The sequence below is a fragment of the Sciurus carolinensis genome, chromosome 6, assembly GCF_902686445.1.
Source record: "Sciurus carolinensis chromosome 6, mSciCar1.2, whole genome shotgun sequence".
NCBI classification, from domain to species: domain Eukaryota; kingdom Metazoa; phylum Chordata; class Mammalia; order Rodentia; family Sciuridae; genus Sciurus; species Sciurus carolinensis.
This window is the reverse complement of record NC_062218.1, coordinates 97,730,521-97,755,552: the sequence shown is the minus strand read 5'-3', so window position 1 is coordinate 97,755,552 and position 25,032 is coordinate 97,730,521. Positions and strand designations below refer to the sequence as shown.

At 44.7% G+C, this 25,032-nt stretch overlaps 2 protein-coding genes across 5 annotated transcripts in view; one reads left to right on the top strand and one right to left on the bottom strand.

Moving 5' to 3' along the window:
- Window positions 1–1,888: 1,888 nt before the first annotated feature.
- Window positions 1,889–21,996, top strand: Slc23a1 (solute carrier family 23 member 1). Of its 3 annotated transcripts, XR_007109102.1 has the most exons (17): window positions 1,889–2,086; window positions 3,508–3,569; window positions 4,188–4,322; window positions 4,758–4,915; window positions 5,759–5,847; window positions 6,006–6,073; window positions 6,223–6,404; window positions 6,534–6,654; window positions 6,913–7,069; window positions 7,368–7,515; window positions 7,941–8,046; window positions 8,280–8,409; window positions 8,510–8,653; window positions 9,252–9,347; window positions 14,522–14,787; window positions 19,193–19,246; window positions 21,271–21,996. XR_007109102.1 is itself a non-coding variant. In XM_047555658.1 (16 exons), the coding sequence occupies exons 1-15, from the start codon at window positions 2,005–2,007 to the stop codon at window positions 14,767–14,769; spliced, it is 1,926 nt and encodes a 641-aa protein (XP_047411614.1). In that variant the 5' UTR covers window positions 1,890–2,004; the 3' UTR covers window positions 14,770–14,787; window positions 19,193–20,749. The 3 variants fall into 3 exon arrangements, 2 of the variants coding, with proteins under 2 accessions (XP_047411614.1, XP_047411615.1); XM_047555658.1 differs by lacking the exon at window positions 21,271–21,996 and having other exon boundaries at window positions 1,890–2,086; window positions 19,193–20,749; XM_047555659.1 differs by lacking the exons at window positions 3,508–3,569; window positions 21,271–21,996 and having other exon boundaries at window positions 1,929–2,086; window positions 19,193–20,749.
- Paip2 (poly(A) binding protein interacting protein 2) overlaps window positions 17,673–25,032 on the bottom strand; it is a 20,374-nt gene continuing 13,014 nt past the window's right edge. For both annotated transcript variants that reach the window (XM_047555660.1, XM_047555661.1), the window contains exons 2-4: window positions 23,870–24,033; window positions 21,315–21,494; window positions 17,673–18,699 (exon numbers count right to left, since the gene is read on the bottom strand). In XM_047555660.1, the coding sequence (XP_047411616.1) occupies window positions 18,643–18,699; window positions 21,315–21,494; window positions 23,870–24,007 (375 nt within the window). In that variant the 5' untranslated portion in view covers window positions 24,008–24,033 and the 3' untranslated portion in view covers window positions 17,673–18,642. The remainder of the gene's footprint in view (window positions 18,700–21,314; window positions 21,495–23,869; window positions 24,034–25,032) is intronic.

Genomic DNA, 25,032 nt, shown 5'->3' with positions numbered 1-25,032 from the left:
ACTCCTGAGAGGTATGAAAGAGCAGGCTTGGCTGGAAATATGAATGAGCTATGAAGGGCATTTGGAACAGGGACAGCCCAGGTCCTCAGATTCATCAAGAGGGTAAGAAAATCAAGGAAACCATAGGCAGCCACCTTGTGGCCACACCTATGTATTTACTCCATGCAACTGTGCTGCTCTCAGAACATGTCTCCTGCCAGGCTTGATGGCACACACCAGAATCCCAGTGTCTCCAGAGGCTGAGGCAGGAAGATCTCAAGTTCCAGGCCAACCTTAGCAATTTAGCAAGGCCCTAAGCAACTTAGCAAGGTCCTGTCTCAAGAAATAAAAAGAGCTGGGAATGTCTCTGAGGTTAAGCACCCCTGGGTTCAATTCCTCGTATCAAGAAAACAAAAACAAAGAAAACAGAATACATCTCCCTGCTCCATGCCTACTCTCTGCACTCTTCCTTTGACCACAGCTGGGGTGGTGAGCCAGCAGGATTCCTGGAACTAGCTGAGTCAGCATCTTGACTCTCATACTGCTCTCTCTAGAAATTCGAGCCAAGGTCCTTACCCTTGGGAAAGGAGCCCTGGGTCCCAGCTGGGTCTGGGAACCTGGAACCATGTAACACTGGAATAGTGGTCCACTTTAGGCTTTGAATGTAGCCCTTGCTGTGCTGCTACAACTTATTTTGAAAAGGATTCTTTCTCTTCCTCTCTCCCTTCTCCTCCCTAATCTCTCCCCTTCCCCAATCTCAAAGGGGAAACAGGGTTACCTTTTCTTCTCCATCCTAGGCAGAGTTATCTGTCCCTGAGTATGCGCCCACCACAGGAACGAAGTAATCCCGACTTTGGGGATAGCACAGGCGATCTCAGAAATGGCTATCTCCCAAATTAACAGGTGAATTACAACTCCAACACAAAATGCGTGGAATGTGACCTCCGAATCAACTCTTTAAAAAAAAAAAACTGTTATTGGTTTTGTCTGTTTTGTTTTGTTTTGTTTTTTGGGGGGGGTGCTGGGGATCGAACCCAGGGCCTTGTGCTTACAAGGCAAGCACTCTACCGACTGAGCTATCTCCCCAGCCCTTATTGGGGTTTTTTGCAAAAAAAAAAAAAAAAAAAAAAAAATCCTGTTACCCTTGATGGGCAGAGTCACAGCCTCTGGGACAGAAGTCCTCTGTGTTTCTCCTTTGCTAGCAAAGCAATTAAACTTATTTTTCCTTTTTCTCAAAGCCATGTCTGCGTTATTGGATTGGCATCAGGGACAAGGAGCAAACTTTCAGTAACAGCATTATGACTTATAGTTTTCCTCGTGTTCCTGACCCACCAATGTCCCAGAAGATGGGCAGAACACACTCTAATGGAACACACCCATTTAATGGATGCAGAAACTGAGATTTAGACAATAGAGTTTCAGTCCAAGTCCCAGGCTGAGTAGTGGCAGGGCTGTAAGGAGATTCAGATTTTGAGGGTGGGGCAGGGTCCACTGCTGAAGGAATGGGGTGTCCCAGACATTCCCTGACCACTCCAGTTGTCCTGGGAGCCGTTCTGGAGCCCCAGCTTTGCACATCCCATCACCTGTTCCAGACTCTGCCTGGGCCCCTTTTTTCCTGGTCTTTACCCCAGAAGAGAGCCCCCAGGCACCAGCTCCAGGGCCTAAGGAAGTGGAGTCAACAATGTGAATCTGGGTGGGTGCCTCTGAGGAGGAACTCTGTGACCCTGTGTTTTGGTAGAGACTGTGAGTCTGGGTGGTGTAGGCCCATCTGGGTTACTATGCCTCAGGACATACACAACTGCCTGTGAGGTGCCTTGTGGTGTGGTTTCAGTTCAGTTGAGTGTCCATGGAGCTGCGCCTGCAGGGGGTGGGGGTGGAAAGGCAAGTCCTAAGGAGTTGCAGAGTTTCCAAACTAGTCAGACGACTTTGGGAACCTGGGAGCAGGAGCCAAGAGGAAGAGAAGTAGCACGGTGGACAAAGGAATGGATTGAAGGACAGACAGGCAACCAGATTCAAGGCTGCAGGATGAAGCTTTTGCCTAGCTGGAGAGCCGTGTTGCCTCTGGGCCCCCAGGGCCAAGCCTGGCAATGGGCGCAGCAACCCCGAAGTAGGTGCAACCTGGGGTGACTGGGGCTGGAGCAGACCAGAGGGAAGCATGTGGGGATCCCAGGCCCACCCCCGACCAGCTTGGGCTCCAAGACCAAGCCCCTTAGAGACTCCCTTCTGCCAGTCCCTAGGCCTTTGGCCAGGTTGGGCTGGACAGCTTGGAAGGGAAATAGGTTGGGCATAGGATTGGCTTATGGGGCTGTGTGACATAGGCACATGGGGCCTAGTGCTTAGTTTAATTCTCTGTTGTTGCTGTCTTAAAACTCCTAATACTGGAAGCTGGGCACGGTGGCCCACACCTGTATTCCCAGAGATTTGGAAGACTGAGGCAGGAGGATCTCAAGTTTGAAGTCAGTCACAGCGGATTAGCAAGGCCCTCAGCCTTCATGAGACCCTGTCTCAAAATGAAAAATAAAAAGGAGCCAGACATGGTGATGCACACCTGTAATCCCAGCAGGAGGCTGGGAGGCTGAAGCAGGAGGATCGAGGAGTTCAAAGCCAGCCTCAGGAACTTAGCAAGGCCTTAAGTAACTTGCAAGACCCTGTCTCAAAATAAAATATAAGGGTCTGGGGTTGTAGCTCAGTGGTAGAGCACTTGCCTAACACGTGTGAGGCACTGGGTTCGATCCTCAGCACCACATAAAAAACAAATAAATAAAGGTATTGTGTCCATCTACAACAGCAAAAAATATGTAAAAAATATAAATGGGCTGGAAATGTGGATCAGGAGCAAAACACTCCTGGGTTAAATCTCTATTGTCAAAAAACACAGCCTGCAGAGACCTGTGTGTTGCTGCCTCAGGACCCTGAGTGATGAAGGGCCATAGAGACAGGACAGCTTCAGCCAATCTGAATTTTAGGGCTGGTTCTCTGAAACCTAGCTACTTGTGTGGCCTTGGTCATATCACTCTCCTTTCCCGTACGCAGTGAAGGGGTTCATACACCCAGCCTCAGGGCATCTCCATGACAGTGCATATATATATATATAAACACAGAGGGCTTAGCATGCAGTCATTCCTCAGTAATGAGAATGATTATGGCAACGATGATAAGGATTAACTTATTAATAAATGCAGAGGTGACGTCACAAGTGTCCACTTCCACTCCCTTTCCTCTCACCTTGCCTGTGGTGAACTTCCAAGATTGTCCCCTCCTCACCCCTCGACCCTGGCTCTCTCTGGGAAAACAAGCACAGTCTCGTGCCAGGCTCGGGTGTGGGCAGGGAGGGCGTGCTCAGGAGGCAAACGTGGCAGAGGCCTGGGTGGCCTTTACCACCTAGCCAGGGTTAATACCTTACCTCTGCCCAGCTCCCCCTTTCGCAATCTGGAGCTCTGGACCTGGTTACAGATTTACTTCGAACAATGTCTGATACATGGAGTAAAGTCCTCCTTGGCCTTCGTAAAGTCATCCTCTTTTTCTCAGGAGCTTCTCAAATCTGTGCTCCAAACATGAGGGCCCAGGAGGATCCCGAGGGCCGGACACAGGTGCTGGGGGTTGGGGAAGCTGGGTAGGGGCAGGGTAAGTGGGGGCTGGAGGACCTGTGCAGGCCTCTCTGGGAGGGAAGGGACAGAAATTCTGATGAACTTGATAACAAGTGACAACCCCAAGCCGAAAGTGGCAATGGAGAATGGAATGGGATGGAGGTGGAGGTGAAGGAGCCTTTAATTTGGGGACTGGCTGGCTTGAGCTTGGGGGCCAGTAGGCACCCAACCTCCTTGTCAGTGACACCCTCAAGGTCCTCCAGGGGCAGCGGTGGGACCAGAGTGGCTTATCCACAGTTCTTGCCCTCTGGGCTCCCTCCTTAGGGCTTCTCAGGTCTTCTGACTTGGACGCTCTTCCCCCTACTAGAAGTCCTCCTCCTGAGGGCTCTAGGAGCCAGCACAGTGTATTCCAGCCACAGGGAGCAGTGTGAGGAGGGGCCAAGTGCTTCTTGGCCAGGTGATAGTGTGGTGAATGGACTATGGGAGAGGGTGGAGACCCCAGGCCAGGGCCTCACTCTGCATTGCTGACAGGCCACTCAGGCTACCTGAGTGATTCTGGGACAGCCTGGTCTTTGCCCACCCCATTATTCCACTTTGAGCTGCTTCTCTCTACTGCCCCAGCATGAGTCCCAGGACTCAACAGGAAATTCCACCAGGAATCCACAGTTGCCCCTACCCATGGAGCCCAAATTTGACATGTTGTATAAGATTGAGGACGTGCCACCTTGGTACCTGTGTATCCTGCTTGGCTTCCAGGTAGGTGGGTTGTCCCCTCCCTTCCCCTGTGGCCTCTCTGGCAATCCCCAGAGATCCTGGCCCCTCCCTGGCCAGCAAGGTTACCTTGGGTAAGAGGAAGAGAAAACTAAGGTCAGCATGGTGACTGTCACTAAGCAGAAGCTGGGAAAACACAGATGAGGCCTGAGAGGATTGTGGTACCTGCTGGGTTGAAAGCTGGTGGCAGGGAGGGGACCCACCCACAGCAGACACAGGGGTAACTTGGGGGGAGATTAGTAACCCCCAGAGTGGTGAGCAGTAGCTTTCTGGGAATGCCTCGTGGGGAGTGTAAGGGGTGGTGCACCACCAGGGCAGCCGGGGTTCAGACCCTCTGAGGCAGGCATGAGGACCTAGGGTGCCCCTTTCCCTGTGAGCTCCGTGGGCCCTACCTCATGATTCTCCTCTTGCCACTCACAGCATTACCTGACATGCTTCAGTGGCACCATCGCTGTTCCCTTCCTCCTGGCTGAGGCGCTGTGTGTGGGCCACGACCAGAACATGGTCAGCCAGCTCATTGGCACCATCTTCATGTGCGTGGGTATCACCACTCTCATCCAGACCACACTGGGCATCCGGTGAGCCGCCCCTGCCCCAACACACACAGACACGCGCACGTGCACACACACACACACAAACACACTATGACACACACAAGAGCAAGTGATCTCCCTCAGAGAGCTTTTATGGACCAAAAAAAACAAACCACTACCTGCCCCTACCTGCTGCTCCTACCCCGGGGCCAGCCTCAGAGCTAGGCAGCTGGATTTCTACTCTGAATTTAGGGAACTTGCTCTGGGGCTCCTCAAGGACGAGTCTGTAGGCTTAAGGGAATGTGCCCCACCTGGGTTCTCCTCCTCTTAAGCTCAGGACCACATACCTGTGTCCCAAGGGCATGAGCTGGCTGTGGGCTGGGAGCCCCTGTCCCAGTGCACAGTCCTAGGCCAGGATGGCAAAAGGATGGTTGAGTGGCGAGGCTGGGGGAGGTTGTGAGCACAACTCTGATGCCAGAACTAAGATGTCCACTTCCGTTCAGGCTGGCACTCCACAGCAAGGTGGAGGTTTGAAGCTGGGGAGCTTTTTGTCTTTTTTCTTTGTTAGAGACTCGTAAGGAGGATCGTAAGTTCAGACAAGCCCCAGCAACTTAGTGAGACCCTGTCTCAAAATAAAAAATAAAAAGGGCTGGGGATGTAGCTCATTGGTAGATCACCCCTGGGTTGAATCCCCAGTAGTGACCTCTCCCTCCCCGAAACACGCATGTGCACGCACACACGAAAAAAATGTTAAAGTCCTGCATGGGATCTCAATGACTTCTCTCTGCCCTCCCCCATCCTTGTCCCTCTGTGTCCCTGTGCCCCTCTATGTCTTTGTAACCCTCTCCCACCCCACCCCACCCTTCCTGCTCTGCCGCTGTCCTCCAGGCTGCCACTGTTCCAGGCCAGTGCCTTCGCGTTTTTGGTTCCAGTCAAAGCCATCCTGGCCCTGGAGAAATGGAAATGCCCCCCGGAAGGTGGGCATATGTTTTGGGTCTGGGTTGGAGGTGAGGGGAGGCCCAGGGATCTGGAGGTCTAGGCAAATGTCCTGAGTCCAGACACCAAGAAGTGTTCATAGCAACATCTTCTTCCCCTCTGTCTTCTGTCTGTGTGGTGTCCCTGTTTCTGACCCCAGAGGAGATCTACGGCAACTGGAGTCTGCCTCTGAATACCTCTCATATCTGGCACCCCCGAATACGAGAGGTAGGTAGAAGATACCAGGACCTGAGGATGGGGCTAGATGGCAGTGGGAGCTACTGCTGAGTTGGGGGATTCAAGGAGGTGGTCTAGGAACTTTTGTCCTGCTGGTAGCCAGGTCATGATCTTTACTTACACTCATTTTGCCCTTCTAGGTCCAGGGTGCAATCATGGTGTCCAGCATGGTGGAGGTGGTGATTGGGCTGATGGGGTTGCCTGGGGCCCTGCTCAGCTACATTGGGCCTCTCACAGTCACCCCCACTGTCTCACTCATTGGCCTGTCTGTCTTCCAAGCTGCTGGTGACCGAGCAGGTTCCCACTGGGGCATCTCAGCTTGGTGAGCAATGCCTGATCCTGTCCAAACCCAGCTCCCACCCTCTCACCCCTTTATGTCCTGCTGCCTTAGTCCTATCTCCTGGCCCCAGCCTCACCTACCAGCCACCTCCTCCTCTGCCTCTGCCCCCAGCTCCATTCTCCTGATCATCCTCTTCTCCCAGTACCTGCGCAATGTCACCTTCCTGCTGCCCGTCTACCGCTGGGGCAAGGGCCTGACTCTCTTCCGAATCCAGATGTTCAAGATGTTTCCCGTAAGGAGGGGCTGGGACTAGGACAGGGGCTGGACCTGTGCCAGGGCCAAGGTGGGGGCAAAGGCAGGAACAGCATAGGCACTAGAGCCAGAGCAGAGATGAGGTCCTATCCAGAGGGTGGAGCGGGTTTGGGGCTGGAGTCTGAGCAGGGACAAGGGCTGGGGTTGGTCTGGGCAGGCTGGGGATGAAGTAGAAGCAGGTTAGCCTGGAGGAAGACCTCCAGTTCCCGCAGTGCACCTCTTACCTTGTCTGTTTCAGATCGTGCTGGCCATCATGACCATGTGGCTGCTCTGCTATGTGCTGACCCTGACAGATATGTTGCCTTCAGATCCAACAGCCTATGGCTACCAGGCACGAACTGATGCCCGTGGAGAGATCATGAGTATTTCACCCTGGGTTCGCATTCCATACCCCTGTAAGCAACCCCACCTGGGTCCCCTTTGCTTCCAACTGAGACACCTGTGAAACCCTTGGTGCTACTGATGGCACCAACATTTACCACACGTTTATAGTGGGCCAAGTAATGGTGTTTGGCTCAGTTTCACTACAATTCCATGCATCTGGATGACCCAAATAAGCTCCCACAACTGTGGGACTCCTGTCCCTGCTTAAGACTCCCCAGTAATCCCTCTCCCTCTCACGCACCACCCTATCCCTGCAAACCCACCACAGGCTCCTCACTATATCCATCCTCTTGTCTTCCCACAACCCAGGTCAGTGGGGCCTGCCCACAGTGACTGTGGCTGCTGTGTTGGGAATGTTCAGTGCCACACTGGCAGGCATCATCGAGTCCATTGGTGATTACTATGCTTGTGCCCGACTGGCTGGTGCACCACCCCCTCCAGTCCATGCTATCAATAGGTATGCTCATCTGCCCTTGTTAGGGCAAGTCACTACCACCTCCAGACCTCAGAATCCTTGTTTATTGGATGGGAACGCTCTCATCACTCAGTGACTGATGGGAGTAACTGAGGAGATAAGGGAGTTCCAGGGAAACCACAGTCATTGACAACCTTCCATGTGCTCAGCCCTCCATGTGCATTCTCTTATGTAATCTGCTAACCATTCTGTAGGACAGGCCTTACCATGCCCATTGTACAGATGAGGAAACTGAAGCCCAGAATTATCCAAGGGAGTAAGTGCCAGAGCACTGGGACTAGCTCCTGTACCGGGGTTTCTAGCTCCCAGAACTCCCTCTGGCCGGGAGTGGGAAGTACTTCGGGCAGATAGTAGCAGCTCCACAGCCCGGGGGCTGGACCAAGTCCCCACTTGTCCTTTCCTTACAGGGGCATCTTCACCGAAGGCATCTGCTGCATTATCGCGGGGCTGTTGGGAACGGGCAACGGGTCCACCTCGTCCAGTCCCAACATTGGCGTCCTAGGGATTACTAAGGTGCAGTACCACCCAGAGCAGCCCAAAGCGCGCGTCAGGGTTCCTAGTGCCAGAGGCCCCGCCCCAAGCCCGTCCCTACTTAGGCCTAGCCACGCCTCCATCTTTGAAAAACGTCGCCCCCACGCCAAGACCTAGCCCGTTTATGCCTAGTTCTTATAACAGGCCCCGCCCCCAGGACTAACCCCACCCTAGCCTCGCCCCCACGTCTAGCCTCGCCCCTGGATTCCTGGCAGGTGGGCAGCCGGCGCGTGGTGCAGTATGGTGCGGGTATCATGCTGGTCCTGGGTGTCATCGGCAAGTTCACGGCCCTCTTTGCCTCCCTCCCTGACCCTATCCTGGGGGGCATGTTCTGCACCCTTTTCGGTGAGTGCCAAGCGAGGACCCGGGGGGCGCGGCGCAGGTCTCTGAGTGGTGGGATCCACCGAGCCGCGCGGCGCCTTTAGCGGTTCTCCTGTGCCCGCAGGCATGATTACCGCTGTGGGGCTCTCCAACCTGCAGTTCGTGGACATGAACTCCTCTCGAAACCTCTTTGTGCTCGGATTTTCCATGTTCTTTGGGCTCACTCTGCCCAATTACCTGGATTCCAACCCCGGCGCCATCAACACAGGTGCCTATTGACTCCAGGGATGTGGGAGGTGGGTGGGCTGGGGGTGTAGCTCAGTGGCAGAGTGCTTGTCTAGCATGCAGAGTGCTTGTCTAGCATGCACAAGGTTCTGGGTTTGAGTCCCCAGCACCGCAAGATAAAAACAAACAAAAACCGTTGAGCACAGCTCCCTCCCTCAAAGACTTCACACAGGTAGAACCACAGATCAAACCTTTCCAACTCTGGATGCTAAACAGCAGCTTGAGAGTCTCTTAGCAGCTGTCCTCTACAAAAACACTTTCTGTAGATAGGTATTGAGTTTTACATGTGCTCATTTAATTTTCAAAACAGTTCGAGACAGATAGTATTATCATCTCTGCTTTACAGATACAACCATGAGGCTCAGAGAGGTTTGGTTCCAAGTCAACAACCAGCAGCTGGCAGAACTGGGATTTGAGCCCTAAGATGGGAGGTGGGCACAGACAGGCTTGAAAGTCAGGACTTTGTACCATTCCATGGCCATGACAGCTCAAGGAAGTCAGTAAGGTGCATAAGCAGAACTCCTAGAGTTCTGCTCTCCAGGGGGGACATGACATTCCTTGGTCTTTGGCCTATTCCACAGGCTCTCCTGAAATGGACCAGATTCTGACTGTGCTGCTGAGCACCGAAATGTTTGTGGGCGGGTGCCTTGCTTTCATACTGGACAACACAGTGCCAGGTATGGGTCAGCCCTAAGAGGGCAGTGCAGAATACTGGATTTGTACTTACTCCAACAGATGCCCCTAAGCCAAGATGTGGCCAGGTCTGATGTCACACAGGCCCTGGAGGGAGCAGTGGGAACAGATGGTCTGGTGGAGTGCCTGCTGGCTGAGGGGAGAGGAGGAGGCACAGACAAGGCTCAACTATTTCTTGATAGCCACTGGACTGAGGCGTGTCTTTGCTTTCATAGAGTTGAACCGGTATAAGTGCAGCATCAGTTTTTTAAAGAAATTTTTTGTAGTTGTAGATGGACAGCATGCCTTTGTTTTTTATTTTTATATGATGCCAAAGATCAAACCCAGTACCTCATGCATGCTAGGCAACCGCTTTGCCACTGAGCTACAGTCCCAGCCCCAGAATAAAGTTGCAATTTACTGAACATCTACTATGAGTCACACACGGAACGAAGTGCCTCATGTCATCCTTAAAAGATATAACTGTGCCAGGCATAGTAGAGCACACCTATAATACCAGTGACTGTGGAAGCTGAGGCAGGAAGTTGAACGACATCAGCAATTTAGTGAGGCTCTAAGCAATTTAACGAGACCCTGTCTAAAAAAGAAAAAATAAGGGCTGGGGATGTGACTCAATGGTGAAGCACCCCTTGGTTCAATCCCTGGTATCAGGAAAAAAAAAAAAAAAAAAGGCACAGGTCCTGCCTGTCTCATCTCTCTAAAGACTCAAGTGTTTATATTGGCAGCACATAGCGATCCAGAGACCGTGCTTAGCTCCTGGGTCATAGGGGAGGGCAGGGTAAGGACCAAGGCTCCTAGGTGGATTTTGGGTAGAATCAGCAGGATCTCTTGGTAGCAGCTGTCTGTTGGAGCAGCCCAACCTGTGGTTCTAAGACAGTGAAATGGCAGCTTCGATGCCTAGGAAGTCTAGGGAGATGGAGAGCCTCTGGGTGGCAGATGTACACATAGAGGTTTTTTTCTTTTTTGCAATCCAGATAGCTAGACCAGTTATCCAGATGTCTAACAATAGCCTCAGAACTGCCTCACACTCCAATCTTTTAACCCAACTGAACTTCAGCAACCATCCCTGCCAGGGATCATATGCATTATGCCACATACTCTTCAATAGTCCTTCAATGTACATTGATGAGGAATATGAAGCTTAGTGGTACAGTCACTTGCCTGAGATCAAAAACTGGATTCAAATCCAGGTCTTCTTGGCTCAGAACCCAGTCCTTAATTATGGAAAAGCACTGCTTTCTTCAGCCCTTAATTTGCAGATGGGTCTCCATACATTTGCTTTCTCTTTACCCACAGTCTAACCTTAGACAATATAGTTCAGCAAATGGTGGTGGAGATTAGCAGCTTGGCCCTAAATCAGACAAAGGAGGATGTGCAGAATAATGTTGAGTCAATTTTTTTTTAATGCCCTGAAGATTCTTTTATTGAATTAATTAGAAAAAAATTAGGAGTGTACAATGAAAACAACTTAGTTTATGATGGAGATTTTCATAAAAATGTGACGTTGATGAGCTATTCTGAAGAAGAAACAGGCTGTTCTATGTCAACTCCAAATTTATGCTTTCCCAAGTCTTTTTTTTTTTTTTGCGGTGCTGGGGATCGAACCCAGGGCGTTGTGCTTGCAAGGCAAGCACTCTACCGACTGAGCTATCTCCCCAGCCCCTTTTCCCAAGTCTTTAAAAAATTTATTATTATTGGTGCATTATACATAGTAGTGGGATTCACTGTGACATATTTATCTATGCACATAATTTAGTCCATTTCATTCCCTAGTATCTCCCTTTTTCCTCCCTTCTTCCCACTCCCTGGTCTCCTTCCTCTACTATACTGGTCCCCCTCCTTCTATTTTCATGAGATTCCCCCTGCTTCCCCCCCCCCCTTTTTCTCTCTAGTTCATTAGAGAAAACATTCAATTCTTGACTTCCTAAGTTTGGCCTATTTCACTTAATACTCCCAAATTCCATCCATTTTCCTAAAACTGATGTAATTTTGTACTTAATGGCTAAATATAACTCCAATGTGTGTATGCACCATATTTTCTTTATCTGTTCATCTGTTGATTAACACCTAGGCTGGATTCATAACTTGGCTATTGTGAACTGCATTGCTATAAGCATGGGTTGCTGCTGGCTCCATTCCTAGTCTTTTTTTCCCCTTGCCGTACTAGGCATTGAATTCAGGACTTCATCGATGCTAGGCAAGTGCTCTACCATTCAGCCTCATCCCTATTCTTGATGAAGCTCCAAATTAATTTCCATACTGATTATATTGATTTACAATCCCCCAACAGTGTGTTAGTGTTCCTTTCCTCCCACATACTTGTCAGAATTTATTTGTATTCTTGAAGATTGCCATTATAGGGCTGGGGTTGGGGGTCATTTCGTGGTAGAGCACTCACCTAGTACATGTGAGGTACTGGGTTCGACCCTCAGCACTCCATAAAAAATAAATAGAGGTATTGTGTCCATTTACTATATATATATATATATATATAGATATAGATATATATAGATATATAGATATATATTTTTTTTAAGATTGCCATTATAACTGGAATGAGATCGTAAGATAGTTTTTTTTTTGGTACCAGAGATTGACCCCAAGGGTGCTTAACCCAGTTCTTTTTATTTTTTGAGACAGTCTAAGTTGCTTATAGCCTCACTAAATTGCTAAGGTTGGCTTCAAACCTGCAATCCTCTCACCTCATCCTCCTGAGTTGCTGAAACTACAGGCATGCACTACTACGCCCGGCTCAATGTAGTTTTGTTTTGTTGTTTTTGGTACTGGGGATTGAACTCAGGGGCACCTGACCACTGAGCCACATCCCCAGCTCTATTTTATATTTTTTAATTTAGAGACAGGGTCTTACCAAGTTGCTTAGTGCCTTGCTTTTACTGAGGTTGGCTTTGAATTCACAGTTCTTCTGTCTCACCCTCCCAAGCTGCTGGGATGACAGGCGTGCGCTGCCACCGCACCCAGGCTCAATGTAGTTTTGATTTTCCTAATTGTTAGATGTTGAAATTTTTTTCTTCCTGTATTTGTTGGCCATTTGTATTTCTTCTTTAAAATAGTGTGTTTGGGCTGGGGTTGTGGCTCAGTGGTAGGAGCACTTGCCTAGCATGTGTGAGGCACTGGGTTCAATTCTCAGCACCACATATAAATAAATGAATATTTATTTAAAGATGATAGACCTTTATTTAAAGGGCTAGCAACATCTTTAAGGGAAAAAAAAAGAGCAACTGCTGTTGAGTTTGAAGCGCAGCTTTTAAAAAAGTGTCTGTTTAGTTCATTTGCTCACTTACTGATTGGGGTTTTTTTGGTGGTTAAGTTTTTTGAGTTCTTTATATGTTCTGGATATTAATCCTTTCAGAGGAAGGAGTAGCAGGGAAAGATTTTTTCCCTTTCTGAAAGGCTCACTCTTCACATTTGTTTCCTTTGTTATGCAGAAGCTGCTTTTTTTTTTTTTTTTTTTTTTTGAGTGGTACCAGGGATTGAACCCAGGGGTGCTTAATCACTGAGGCACATGTCCAGCCCTTTTATGTATTTTATTTCAAGACAGGGTCTCACTGATGGCCTTGCTAAATTGCTGAGACTAGCTTTGAACTCATGATCCTCCTGTCTCAGCCTCCCTCGCTGCTGGGATTACAGATGTGCACCACTGCACCCCACCAGAAACTTCTTAATTTGATGCCATCCCATTAATTAATTCTTGGTATTATTTCCTAAGCTTCAGGATACCTGCTGAGGAAGTCCTTTCCTGTGTCTGTTGGGGGAGGGACACATAAGATTTCAAGTTTTCATTAAAGGGCTGGGGGCTGACAGAAACTGAAATACTGTAAAACTTGCCAAAGAAGTGAGGTCAAGCCTAGGCTGAGAATAACCCATTTGTATCACAAACCAGATGTATTCCCAAAACAGCAGAGGGTACGAAGGAGTGCTGGGGTGTTGACCCTGTTTTCTTCCAGCAGTTGCAAAGGTCAGTTTGTTTTGAGGAGCTCCTAGCACAAAGATGGGAAGTAAAACTGGATTTAATTAAGCAATGAAGTCAGTAAGGCTGGGCTGGAGTCATTTACAGGGACTTGAATCTAGGGCCCAGGAAAAGAGGTTGAAACAGCAGAGCAGTAAAGTGGGGGAGACTGACCAGCCCGTCAGAGGGAGGGAGCTTCAGCCCCAGCTAGCTATTTATTGAGGGTCCTGGCAGTGGAGGGAGGATAACTGGACAGTGGGACTATCGTCCTTTGCATGCCATCTTCCTCTGGCCATCTGTGCTTTGTGCAGCCAGGCCCAGCCAGTTCCAACAGATCCTCCTCCTGGCACTCTTTCCTGAAGACCCCAGCACTCCTCCAGAACCCTCTCTGCTGATCTGGGGACACATCTGGTTTGTGATCTTATGGGTTATTCTCAGCCTGGGCTGACCTCACTCCTTTGACTAGATTTAGTGTTTTAGTCTTTGTCAGCCCCCAGCCCTTTTATGAAAACTTGAGATAGCACGTGCCCCTCCCTGACAGACTTCCTTAGTTGTAAAATTCTGAAGCATCACTAACCCCACCAAAGATTTTGGTTAGCTTGACCTTCTGAAGTTTGTTGTGGAAACAAGTTTATTTTCCAAATGTGGCATCCTAACAATATTAATACTGACTATAGTATTTCAAAATACACTTTTCTATCCCAGAGCACCACCTTAGCACCATCTGGTTTCCACAGGCCCAGCACACACTATCCCCATACTACCAAATGTAAGTTGACAATTACTTAACCTATTTCTTCATCTTAAAAATTTGTGTAACAGTGTCTATACACTCCCTGTTTTGAAGAAATAAGATAATGAAATTATAGCACTTAGCAAAGAGCCTGGCACACTGTAGTTAGACAATACCAACTGGCTTTACGGATTCTGAGAGTTCTGGCAAAGTTAGGAGCTCAGAAATCATGGATTCGGCAACCTTTTAGTACCAGAAGACCCGAGGACTAAGGGTGTAGCTTAGTGGTAGTGCTTCTCTAGCATGTGTGAGGGCTTGAGTTCAATTCCAGCACCATGGGGTGGAGGGGTTGGGGACACACATTTGATTCCAAAAAGCTGCCTCAGAACTAAGTTATGGAAAGGGGAGTTAGTAGAGGGTTGCTAGCTGTGATGAATGACCCCATTTTCCCCTTCTAGGGAGTCCAGAGGAACGAGGCCTGATACAGTGGAAAGCTGGGGCCAATGCCAACAGTGAGACATCTGCAAGCCTGAAGAGCTATGACTTTCCCATTGGGATGGGTACAGTAAAAAGGATTGCCTTTCTGAAATACATTCCTATCTGCCCAGTCTTCAAAGGATTTTCTTCAAAGTCAAAAAATCAGTCTCGTGTTCCAGAAGACATTCTGGAAAATATAGAAGCTGGGTCTGCAGGCACCAAGGTCTGAACATTACTTCCAAGAAAGGTAGGATGTCTCTATGATTTTTGTGGTAGGGTGGAACAAAAACATTCTTATGCTTCAACAAAAGAAAACCCAAACTATTTAGTTTCCATTTTTGTGACCTATTTGAGGGTCCTCAAGGGGAAGGTGGACTGAGTAAAAAGTCAACATATGGATTCTGGATGGAAATCCACAGCCATTTTATAGTGATAGTGGGACTTCCCAACTGGTCCAGGTCATTAAGTGGGTATAAGTATGCTGAAATATTAACCCTCCCAGATACTTGGCAGAACGCAGGCCACCTACAGTCCATAAACCAGTCATGGGCAGCCTCATTCTTGAGCTCCAGTGAGCTAAACAAATACTTGACATTTAACATGGGAAAGGCTGGGAAATATTGACAGAGCAAACCAACAGGAAAAATCCTCTCATATATGCTGCCCTGTTTCAATAGTGGTCATATAATTAAAACTCTCTAAAAAGGGTAACTTCGGTTAGCCTAAAACTATGACAGTACAATCCCGGATGAGGTGATCATTTGTCCCTAGGACTTGAAAATGTACAGGCAGCTGATACTCTGAAACTGTCTCTACCTGGAATGCAGATGTCAGGCTCTTGTTCAATGGGCACGTTCCTTCACACAGACAAGAAACATTCCAATAAAAAAAGCTGAGCCTAGACAATTATTTATATATATATATATGGTCCCAGTACTTCATACATGTGAACTGCATGCTCCACCACTGAGCCATACCCACAGCCTTACTCTTTTTATAGTAATAATGACAATCATTTAAACAGGACTTCCTATGTACCAGAGTTGTTTTAAGTACTTGATGTGTATTTAATAATCATTCACCAGTTATGTAAACCCAATGACTTGGGAGGCTGAGGCAGGATTGTTAAGTTCAAGGTCAGCCTGTGCACTTTGCAAGACTGTCTCAAAAAAAAAAAAAAAAAAAAAGAGCTGGGGACCTAACTCAGTGGCACTTGAACTGAGTTCCATCCCCAGTGCCAAAACATGAACAAAACTACATAATCCAGACAGATATTGATATTCCAGGTTGAGTATCAGAACTGTTTCAGATTGGAGTTTTTCTGATTCTAGAATATTTGAATCAAATTTTTTGGTTAAGCATCCCCAATCTGTAAAACTGAAATCCAGAGACTGGCATAGCTCAATGGTATAGTACTTGCTTAGCATGCTGAGATCCAGGATCCCCAATACCACCAAAAAACAAAATGCTCTGAAACCCAAAATGTTTTGTGTGTCATGTCAGCATTTTTGAGATGTGGAAACAAAGGCACAGAAAGGTTAAATGATTTGCACATAATTTACTACCAAGCTATATCACCAACACTTCTTACTTTTTATTTTGAAACAGGGTTTTGCTAAGTTGCTTAAGGTCTCAAACCTGTGATTCTCCTGCCTCCAGAGTTGCTGGGAATTATTTACTGGCATGCACCACCATGCCCAGCAGAACTTTTTCTTAATCATTAGGTTACAGTGCCTCTCTGATTGGTGCAAATTATACTGCACTGTAACAATCTGTCAGTATGTGGGAATTTGCCCCTGTCTGAGCTCAGAGACACAGCACTAGTAAGATTCATATACTTGGTAGATAGCCATGCCTCTCATACAGAGTTGTTAGGAAACAGGACAGTTGTATCATGGCTCCAAAAAGAAGTCAAGAACAATTATTTGTTTCACAGGTTCTTCAGAAAACTCGCCTATTAGTTTATTAAGGTAACAATTAAGCCAGGAGAAGTGACACACACCTATAATCCCAGCAACTTGAGGGGCTGAGGCAGAAGGATCACAAGTTGAACACCCACTCGGTAATTAAGTAACAACCTATCTCAAAATAAAAAAACAGGCTGGGGAGATAGCTCAGTTGGCAGAGTGCTTGCCTTGCAAGCACAAGGCCCTGGGTTCGATCCCCAGCACCCAAAAAAAAATAAAAATAAAAAAAATAAAAAGGTCTTGGGATGTAGCTGAGTGGTAAAGCACTCCTGGGTTCAAACCCCAATCCAAACGAACAAAAAAGGAGTCATTAAAAATGGGCCCCAGCCAGGTATGGTGGCCTACACCTGTAATCCCAGCAATTTGGGATGTTAAGGTACGAGGATTTCAAGTTTTGCCAAGTTCAAGCTAAGCCTCAGCAATTTAGCAAGGTCCTAAGCAACATAGCAAGACCCTGTCTCAAAATAAAAAAAAATAAAAGGGCTGGGATGCAGCTCAGAGATTAAGTGCCCTTGGGTTAGATCCACAGTACCGAGAGGGAAAAAAAAAAAAAAAAAAAAAAGTACTGTCACTGGGACTGGGAGTATAGCTCAGTGGGAAGTGAAGTTCCTAGGTTGTATCCCCAGCACTGCAGGGTTTGATGAAAGATTACTGGTGCATCCCCACAAAGAATATGAGCCAGACACCACTACATGGTCTTTCTTCCTAATTTCTGGCTAGGTAATCTCAAGAAAAGTCTTTTAGAAGGATGGATGAGACTTACTGAGATTATACTATAGTAAGGTCACCACTGTATGGGTCAGTCATAGTTTTTTTTTGTGATGCCAGGGTTTGAACCCAGGGCCTTGCATATGCTAGGCAATCACTCTACCACTGAACTGCATCCCCAGTCCAGTCATACTTTCACAACATGGTTATCTATGATTGCCATGACACTGCAGTCTCTGGCAATAAAAAGCCAAGGACAAGGCAATAGGGTTTATTTTAGAGTTGAACCGTGGAAAGACATTTGCATAGCAACATACTTGCCATGATGGATTCTAAAAAATCCTGTTCTCCAAGCACAATTTACCAGCAAGGTTGTCCTGAGGTACTGAGCCCACACTAAAGTGAGTATCACCATTGGAGAGTCTGCAGTTTAGCATCAATAAACACAAGCATCAGCTCAGTTCTACCATTATTTATTTTTTTAAATATTTTTGAAAAAATATAATTTTTTTACAATATTTTCAACTTAAACACTATTCACACTGAACACGTATGGCAGCTTAACCTACTCAAATATGAAGTTTAAGAAGCCAAAACTGTTCTAGCTTTGTTAAAAGAAAAGTTGTGCTGCAGACTATTGTCGTGATGGTTAACAAAGCAAGGAAAAGCACCACTCAAATCATGTTACAATCTCTTTGTTCAATTAGGTTATGGATTTCTGTTGGTCCTAAGTTAGACTTCACACAGGTATGAATGGCTGTGATGCAGTGAATCCTCAGGAGATGCAATTCTCAAATCACATACTTCCTCAAATGTAACATCAGGAATAGAATTTGACATTTCTAACATGATAACATACCAGAAAAGCCAGGACTAGTTCCTACCTGATCACTACCTTGTGTAACTTCAGTCATTAAAGACACACTTGTTTCTAATGAACTATCTTATATTAACGAACATACCCTCTTCAGAAAAATGAGATTCTTTTTGATGAAGACAAATACAACTGAGAAATCTGCTTAGCAATTAGGACTTAATTTAAATTTACCCATTTTACAAAGTATCAGCATCAACAAGTGTTAGTTAATCCTAAGGGACCAGTTTAGCCTCAAAGACAACAATTCAGTAAGATTTAAAGGTCATTTAATTTGGTGCTTTGTCACAACTTGACTGGTGCTTTTTTCCTTGCTATCTTTACATTAAGCCATGGGGCAAATTCTATTTTTCAGTAAATGTTTGACAGATTTTTACTTAATAACAGTCTCAGCACTTTTATTAAGCATGCAAGACTAACAAAAACTTTGGCAATGCATAAGTGTAACACAGTGACAAGAGAGAGCTTTTACAATTAAGTCTTCTAATACTGCCTTCACAGTGTGGAAATTGTGCTACATCCACCAAAAGAGGGCCCCGTCTACTCAAATATTTTAGTACTTCACCCCAGGAACAAACTCCTTTGCATTTGGATTCAGATTGCTCTTGACCTGGAAAAAATACATAAAAAAAAAAGCAAGTTCATTACAGATGGTTTCAGATACTCAGAAGTTTCAGCCTAGTAGCAAAAGTATTTTCCAAAAAAATATATATATATATAAAGCAAAAGCAAGAATCAGGATAGTAAGGTTACACTTAACCCAAAAGCTCTATGGCAGGGAAAGGAGGAACTAGATGTAAGTTTTGTATATTACTATCAAATTGTATCAATTTTCTTAAGAGAAAGTAGCAACTGAAATTAAGTTTGCTTAAATGTAATCAGAAACCCACTATCTTCATATAATCTAAAGGAATAGCACTGAATAAGAAATTCTGTAAATTTAACTGAAACCTTTCTTAAAACACTTTCATATTATACAAGCATTTTAAGTGTTAAAATGATTAATATAACCTGGGCATTGTTGATGGATTAATTTTACTTTCTGATCCTCACTGAAAACATGGAATTGTCTTTCTACAATTGCTATCTTCTAATTCCTACAGGAAGCATGATATATAACAGCAAAAGAAAACTACATGGGGAGCCAGAAGACCTAAGTATGAAATTCCAGTTCTGCCTCTTTCTAACTTCTTGTGTAAGCTTGGATAAATCACTCTGAGACTCCATTTTTGCATCAGTTAAAAAAAAAAAAAAGGTGAAATGGACTAAAGTCTCTAAAAGCTGTAAAGACTTGTACCAACATTAAGCTATGTTTTTAAGTCTTTACTTTCCTAAGCAGATGTCTCTGTGTATAGGAAGAATAGCTGGAAATTCTCCTCTACAACAATTTGGGTTCCAGGTAGATAAATTAATTACAAAAAGAAACCAGGACAGACTCCAGGACCTAAATATAAGTATGCTGGTAGACTTTTATACTAAATTTGACCCCTATGTCACTTGGACCAAAACATAATATTAAAAATTACACTGGAGTAATAATTTTAGTTTTGTATTTTATACTCAACAATTTCCTTAGATAGGATATATTCTCCCATCCCCCAGGGGAAATATATTTACACTTTAAGTGTATAGTTTAGGGCTAGAGATGTAGCTCAGTGACAGAGCATCTTCTTAGCATGCTCAATCCCCTGGTCATTCCCAGTCATTCCCTGACAAAAAAAAGTGAAGTACAGTTTAAATAAAAAAGCAGTATACTTGAATGTGCACTCTCTTGGCTATAGAAAAGTTAGAACAAATCAATCTCAGACTGAGTAGAAAAAGTTTCTACTATGGATTTATTCTGGGTCTAAATTAAATTTATACATTAAGCTTGGTAAAGGGTGTTACTTGTCAGAGCAACCAGGATTATCTGTGACTTGAATAACATAGTCATAAGCAAGCACATCCCAATGGAGTATTTAGATCATACATCTGGCTCAATTGGGTTATCATTATTTACTGCAACAAAATACACCAAAACGTAAATTTTAGTGTTCTCTAAATAGTCCTTTAGGAGAACAGTTTCCAAATGTCTAATGGGTAGGATGCAGTATAATGAATCAGCTGGGGTGCTTTTAAAAAATTAACATGCCTAGAAGATTAATTCTCCAAGTCTATGATGCCCAAGAGGAACTGATTTTTGTTTTTGAAGCTTCAGAAGTAATTATCAGTACAGATTAGGAAGCAAAGACAGTGAAAGACAACTGCAAAAAATGCTTCAGAGTACAGTGGGTAGTAGAAGCAACCAGATATTATAAATGTGGACCAAAAGGCAAATATTCAAGACAGGTGTGAATGTACACCTGAAATCCCAGCTAGTCAGAGGCTGAGGAAGGAGAATTTAAAGTTCAAAGTCAGCCTCAGCAAATTACCAAGACGCTGTCTCAAAATAAAAAGAGCTGGGGGTGTAGTTCAGTCGTACAATGAGTTCCTGCGTTCACTCCACAGTACCACAAAAAAACAAAATAAAATAAAAAGAGCAGGGAACATAGCTCTGTGGTAAAGCACCTGTCAATCATGCATAAGATCAATGACTACTACCACCAGCAAAAAAAAAAAAGTCAATATTCAGACCTAGAGAAAATTGTTTGCTTTCAAAAAATTCATTTATCTTAATTTTAGCAAAGGACTCAGTACTGTTTAGTTATCATAATTCTTGAATACACTTTTTACTGCAAATATATTAGCAGTGATGAGACACTAAAAATAAAACTGTGTTCCCTTTCTGCCAAGAGCTTGCAAATTCCCTTATGATATCACAGTTCCAAATGAACCGGCTACCTAGACAAAAACCCTGGGCCAGGAGATTTCCACAATCTTAACTTTCAGAAAAACTATAAATTTCATCAGATATTTACATACAAGATTTCTCCATCAAACTACTTTTGTAAAATCAAGTGCCATGGTAATATAGTGTATTTTTTTGGATTAACTCTTAAAGATCTTTAAACACCCTAGGGCTACATCATGACTTAAGAGCAGTAGCCAAAATGTCTGTTAATTGTCCAAGACTCAACAGTGTTGCCAAAGTCATCCCATGTAACATGTGACATGGGAGGTATCTCTGTAAGAAGCAATAAAATTTGGAAGGGGAAGACATGCAGAACTCTTCTTAGACAATGGCTGGCTTTTCCACTTACAGGAAAGATGACCTAGGACCCAAAAAGACGAAAAAATAACTTTTACCACAAGATCTTCCAGAGAAGAGCCATCACTGATAACAAGGTCATTAAACTGGTCTTGGATTTGGTCCATAGTTTGTGGGAGATCTCGAGCTGGAATAAACCACTCATGTTCCTCTTCCTCTTCCAGCATTTCCTGGAAACAGCGCTCAATAAATTCTTCTTCCCACAACTCCTCTTCTATCTAGATTTATAATAAATAAAGGATAAGATATACATTACCCTATGTAAATTTATGATTACACAAATGGTATGCCTTTACGCCATGTACAAACATAGAAACAACATGTATCCCATTTGTGTACAATAAAAAAAATTAAAAAAAAAAAAGGATAAGATATGAATTGCTAAGATATGACTAGGAATGGCTTAAAATATCTTGAACTAAATTATTTCCACAATGACACCACCAGGCATGATGATAGAGACTGAGGGGGACCATAGAAGCAGGATTGCAAGTTCAAGTTTAGCCTCAGCAATCTGGCAAGACTGTGTCTTTTAAAAAAAAAAAAAAAGGTCTGGGGATATAGCTCAGTGTTCCTGAGTTCAACCCCCAGTAACATAAATAAATAGGGTTGTGGCTCAGTGGCAGAGTGCTTGCCTAACCCATATAAGGCAGTGGGTCTGATCCTTAGCACCACATAACAAATAAAGGCATTTTGTTCACCAACAACAACAAAAAATAATAAAAATAATAAATAAATAGTCACGAAGTTTGGAGCTAAGGGGTATAGCTCAGTGGTAGAGTACATGCTTAGCATGCACTAGGCTCCGAGTTCAATCCCCAGCAATACACAAACACACACACAAAATGATACTGGGGATTTAACCCAGTGATGCTTTACCACTGAGCTACATTCACAGTCCCCCACTTTTTAAATTTTGAGACAGGGTCTTCTTAAGTTGCTTAGGGACTCCATAGGTTGCTGAGGCTGGTTTTGAACTTTGATCCTCCTGCCTCAGTCTCCTAAGTAGCTGGGATTACAGGCATGTGCTGTAATCCCTGTCCAACTATAATTTTTCTTTTTAATATGAGTAAAAACAATGTCATGCTTTCTCCTCTATTTCTGTACTGAAGAAAAAGAAATGCTGACCATAAATACCAAGAAGATTTATTTAGGATTTTTCTATGTCTTTACTTGTATTACCAGAATACAGTTTTCTATTGATGGCAAGGAAGAAATAACAAATGAGGGCTCTCTTGAGGAATATGCATCAGAGTTATCTGTGATACCTTAAAACTATACAAACTCATTCAATCTCTAGGGGTAGGGTCAGGGCATGGGTAATTAAAAACACAACAAAGCTGGGTGTGAAGTGCACACCTATAATCCCAACTACTTGGAGGCTGAGGCAGGAGGATCACAAATTGGAGACACTATCTCAAAATTTAAGAAAAGGGCTGGGGATCAGTGGTAAAGGGCCTCTGGGTTCAGTTCCCACTACCCAGGGTGGGGCAGGGTGACACCTGACCTGATCCTAGCATGTTTGAGTGCTGGGTCCCAAGCATTATAGACAAAATAAAACAAAATACACCACCTGATACTTTCTGGAATAAGACTAAACTGTCTTACTCTGGAATGTCTATCAGTGATTATCAATAAGTTAAGCTGGTTACTGATTACCAAAACCACCATCAGGGGAGGAATGAAAAGGTAGATGGGAATAGATACCAGAAGTATCAGAATAAGCCAGGTGTGGTGGTGCATGCCTGTAATCCCAGCAGTGGGAAGGCTGGAAGAACACAAGTTCAAAGTCAGCCTCAGCAAAAGCAAGGTGCTAAACAACTCAGTGAGATCCTGTCTCTAAAAAACAAACAAAACAGGGCTGGGGATGTGGTTCAGCGGTTGAGTAACCCTGAGTTCAATCACCAATAATCCCCACCCCCCAAAAAAGAAGTATGAGAATAAAAGGTAATATTTATCAATGTATGAGAGTTCTCTAAAGAGAAAAGTGGGGCTGGGCATGGTGATGCACGCCTATAATCCTAGCAACTTGGGAGGCTAAGGCAAGAGTATCAGGAATTCAAAGTTAGCCTCAGCAACATAGTGAGGCCCCTAAGCAACTTTGCAAGACCCTGTCTTTGAGAGAGAGAGAGAGAGAAAGTGGTGCCAGATTTTTCAAGTTTGAAAAATGGAGGATCTCAGGTGAAAAACTAATTCTGTACACTAACATATGTTCATTTGCTCTTGATTCCTGAATTTTCTTGACTTGCAGTATGATACAGCAATCTGATTAGTGTAAAGCAGTGGTTTCCAAACTTCACTGCTCACTGGAGCCATATGGAGGCTTTTGAAAAACAAGTTCCCAGGTTCCACCCTAATCCTTCTGAATTAGAATTTTTAGGGTGGAATCCTAAAACATCCTCAAGTAATACCTATGAAATGTTAAGCCTGGTAGTAACCAGCGACTAAATAAAATAGGAGTGGTGAAACACACACACACACACACACATTTAATATATAAGGGATCAGTTAAACACATTTCAGGGATAAGCACAATCATATTATACAGGCTATAATGGCTATCAAAAAGTATATATCTGTATAGAAAACTAACTTGTCTGTTGAATTCTTCTTCATTTTCCATCCACATATACTCTGCAAATGGATTGTCATCTTCATGAGAATGACCGTTAATAATCACATCTTCATTGATGATGCTTGGGCTAGTACTGCTGCGACTTGGATCTTTCATGGTTGGCGTTAGTTGTCGTTTTTAACCTTAAAAGCAGAACAATATAATAAACTTAGTTATTCTTTCAGTCTTAGCATCTGTTATTACCAGGTTAGCTATTGGTGGTGTATGACATATTAAGTTAATTGGAAAGCTTCCTATTTTTTTCTCAAATGATCTTAATGTTTAAGAAATGGCTGAGGTGACTAGTGCTGTGGCACATGCCTGTAATCTCAGTGGCTCGGGAGGCCAGGACAGGAGGATGGTGAATTCAAAGGCCAGTCTCAGTAATTTAGCAGAGCCAAAAGCAACTTAGTGAGTTAGTGAGACCTTGTCTCAAAAAATAAAAAGGACAGGGTGAGATGGAGAGAGAAAGAGCAGAGGTTGGGTGCCATGGTGCAAGCCTGTAATCACGGTGACTTGGGAGACTGAGGCAGGAGGACTGCAGGTTCAAGGCTCGTCACAGCAACTTGGTGAAGCCCTATGCAACTGAGACACTGCCACAAGGGGGAAAAAAAAAAAAAAAAAAAAAGGCAGAGGATAAAGCCCAGTGGCAAAACATCCCTGGGTTCTATACTAAAAAGGAAAACAAAAAAGTTGCCTGTAATCGCAGCAATTTGGGATGCTGAGGTAGGAGGATTGCAAGTTTAAGGCCAGCCTCAGCAACTTAGTGAGGTCCTTAGCAATTTAGCAAGACCCTGACTCAAAATTAAGTAAATAAAAAGGGACTCCATGGTTAATCCCTCCCTAGGTTCAATCTCTGGTAACAAATAAAAAAATTAAAAGAAAAAAGAAAAGAAAAACAAAGCAAAAGGAAAAGAAAAATCAAAGTGTTAAATTACTTATACAGAACCTCCAAATCATTCAATTGATTTTTTTATTGAATATCCTTTGTTTATATATCTTGAAAAAGCACATGCTGGAAGACTCAGCGATAAAGTAATGAAAACCAAAAATTTTTTTTTTTGGGTGCTGGGGATCGAACCCAGGGCCTTGTGCTTACAAGGCAAGCACTCTACCGACTGAGCTATCTCCCCAGTCCCCAA

Coding starts and splice junctions, on each gene's coding strand:
- Slc23a1 (XM_047555658.1), top strand. CDS start 2,005: ATGAAGCTTTTGCCTAGCTGGAGAGCCGTGTTGCCTCTGGGCCCCCAG. Junction 6,074..6,222: donor GGCACCCCCGAATACGAGAG/GTAGGTAGAAGA, acceptor TTGCCCTTCTAG/GTCCAGGGTGCAATCATGGT. Junction 7,516..7,940: donor CCAGTCCATGCTATCAATAG/GTATGCTCATCT, acceptor CTTTCCTTACAG/GGGCATCTTCACCGAAGGCA.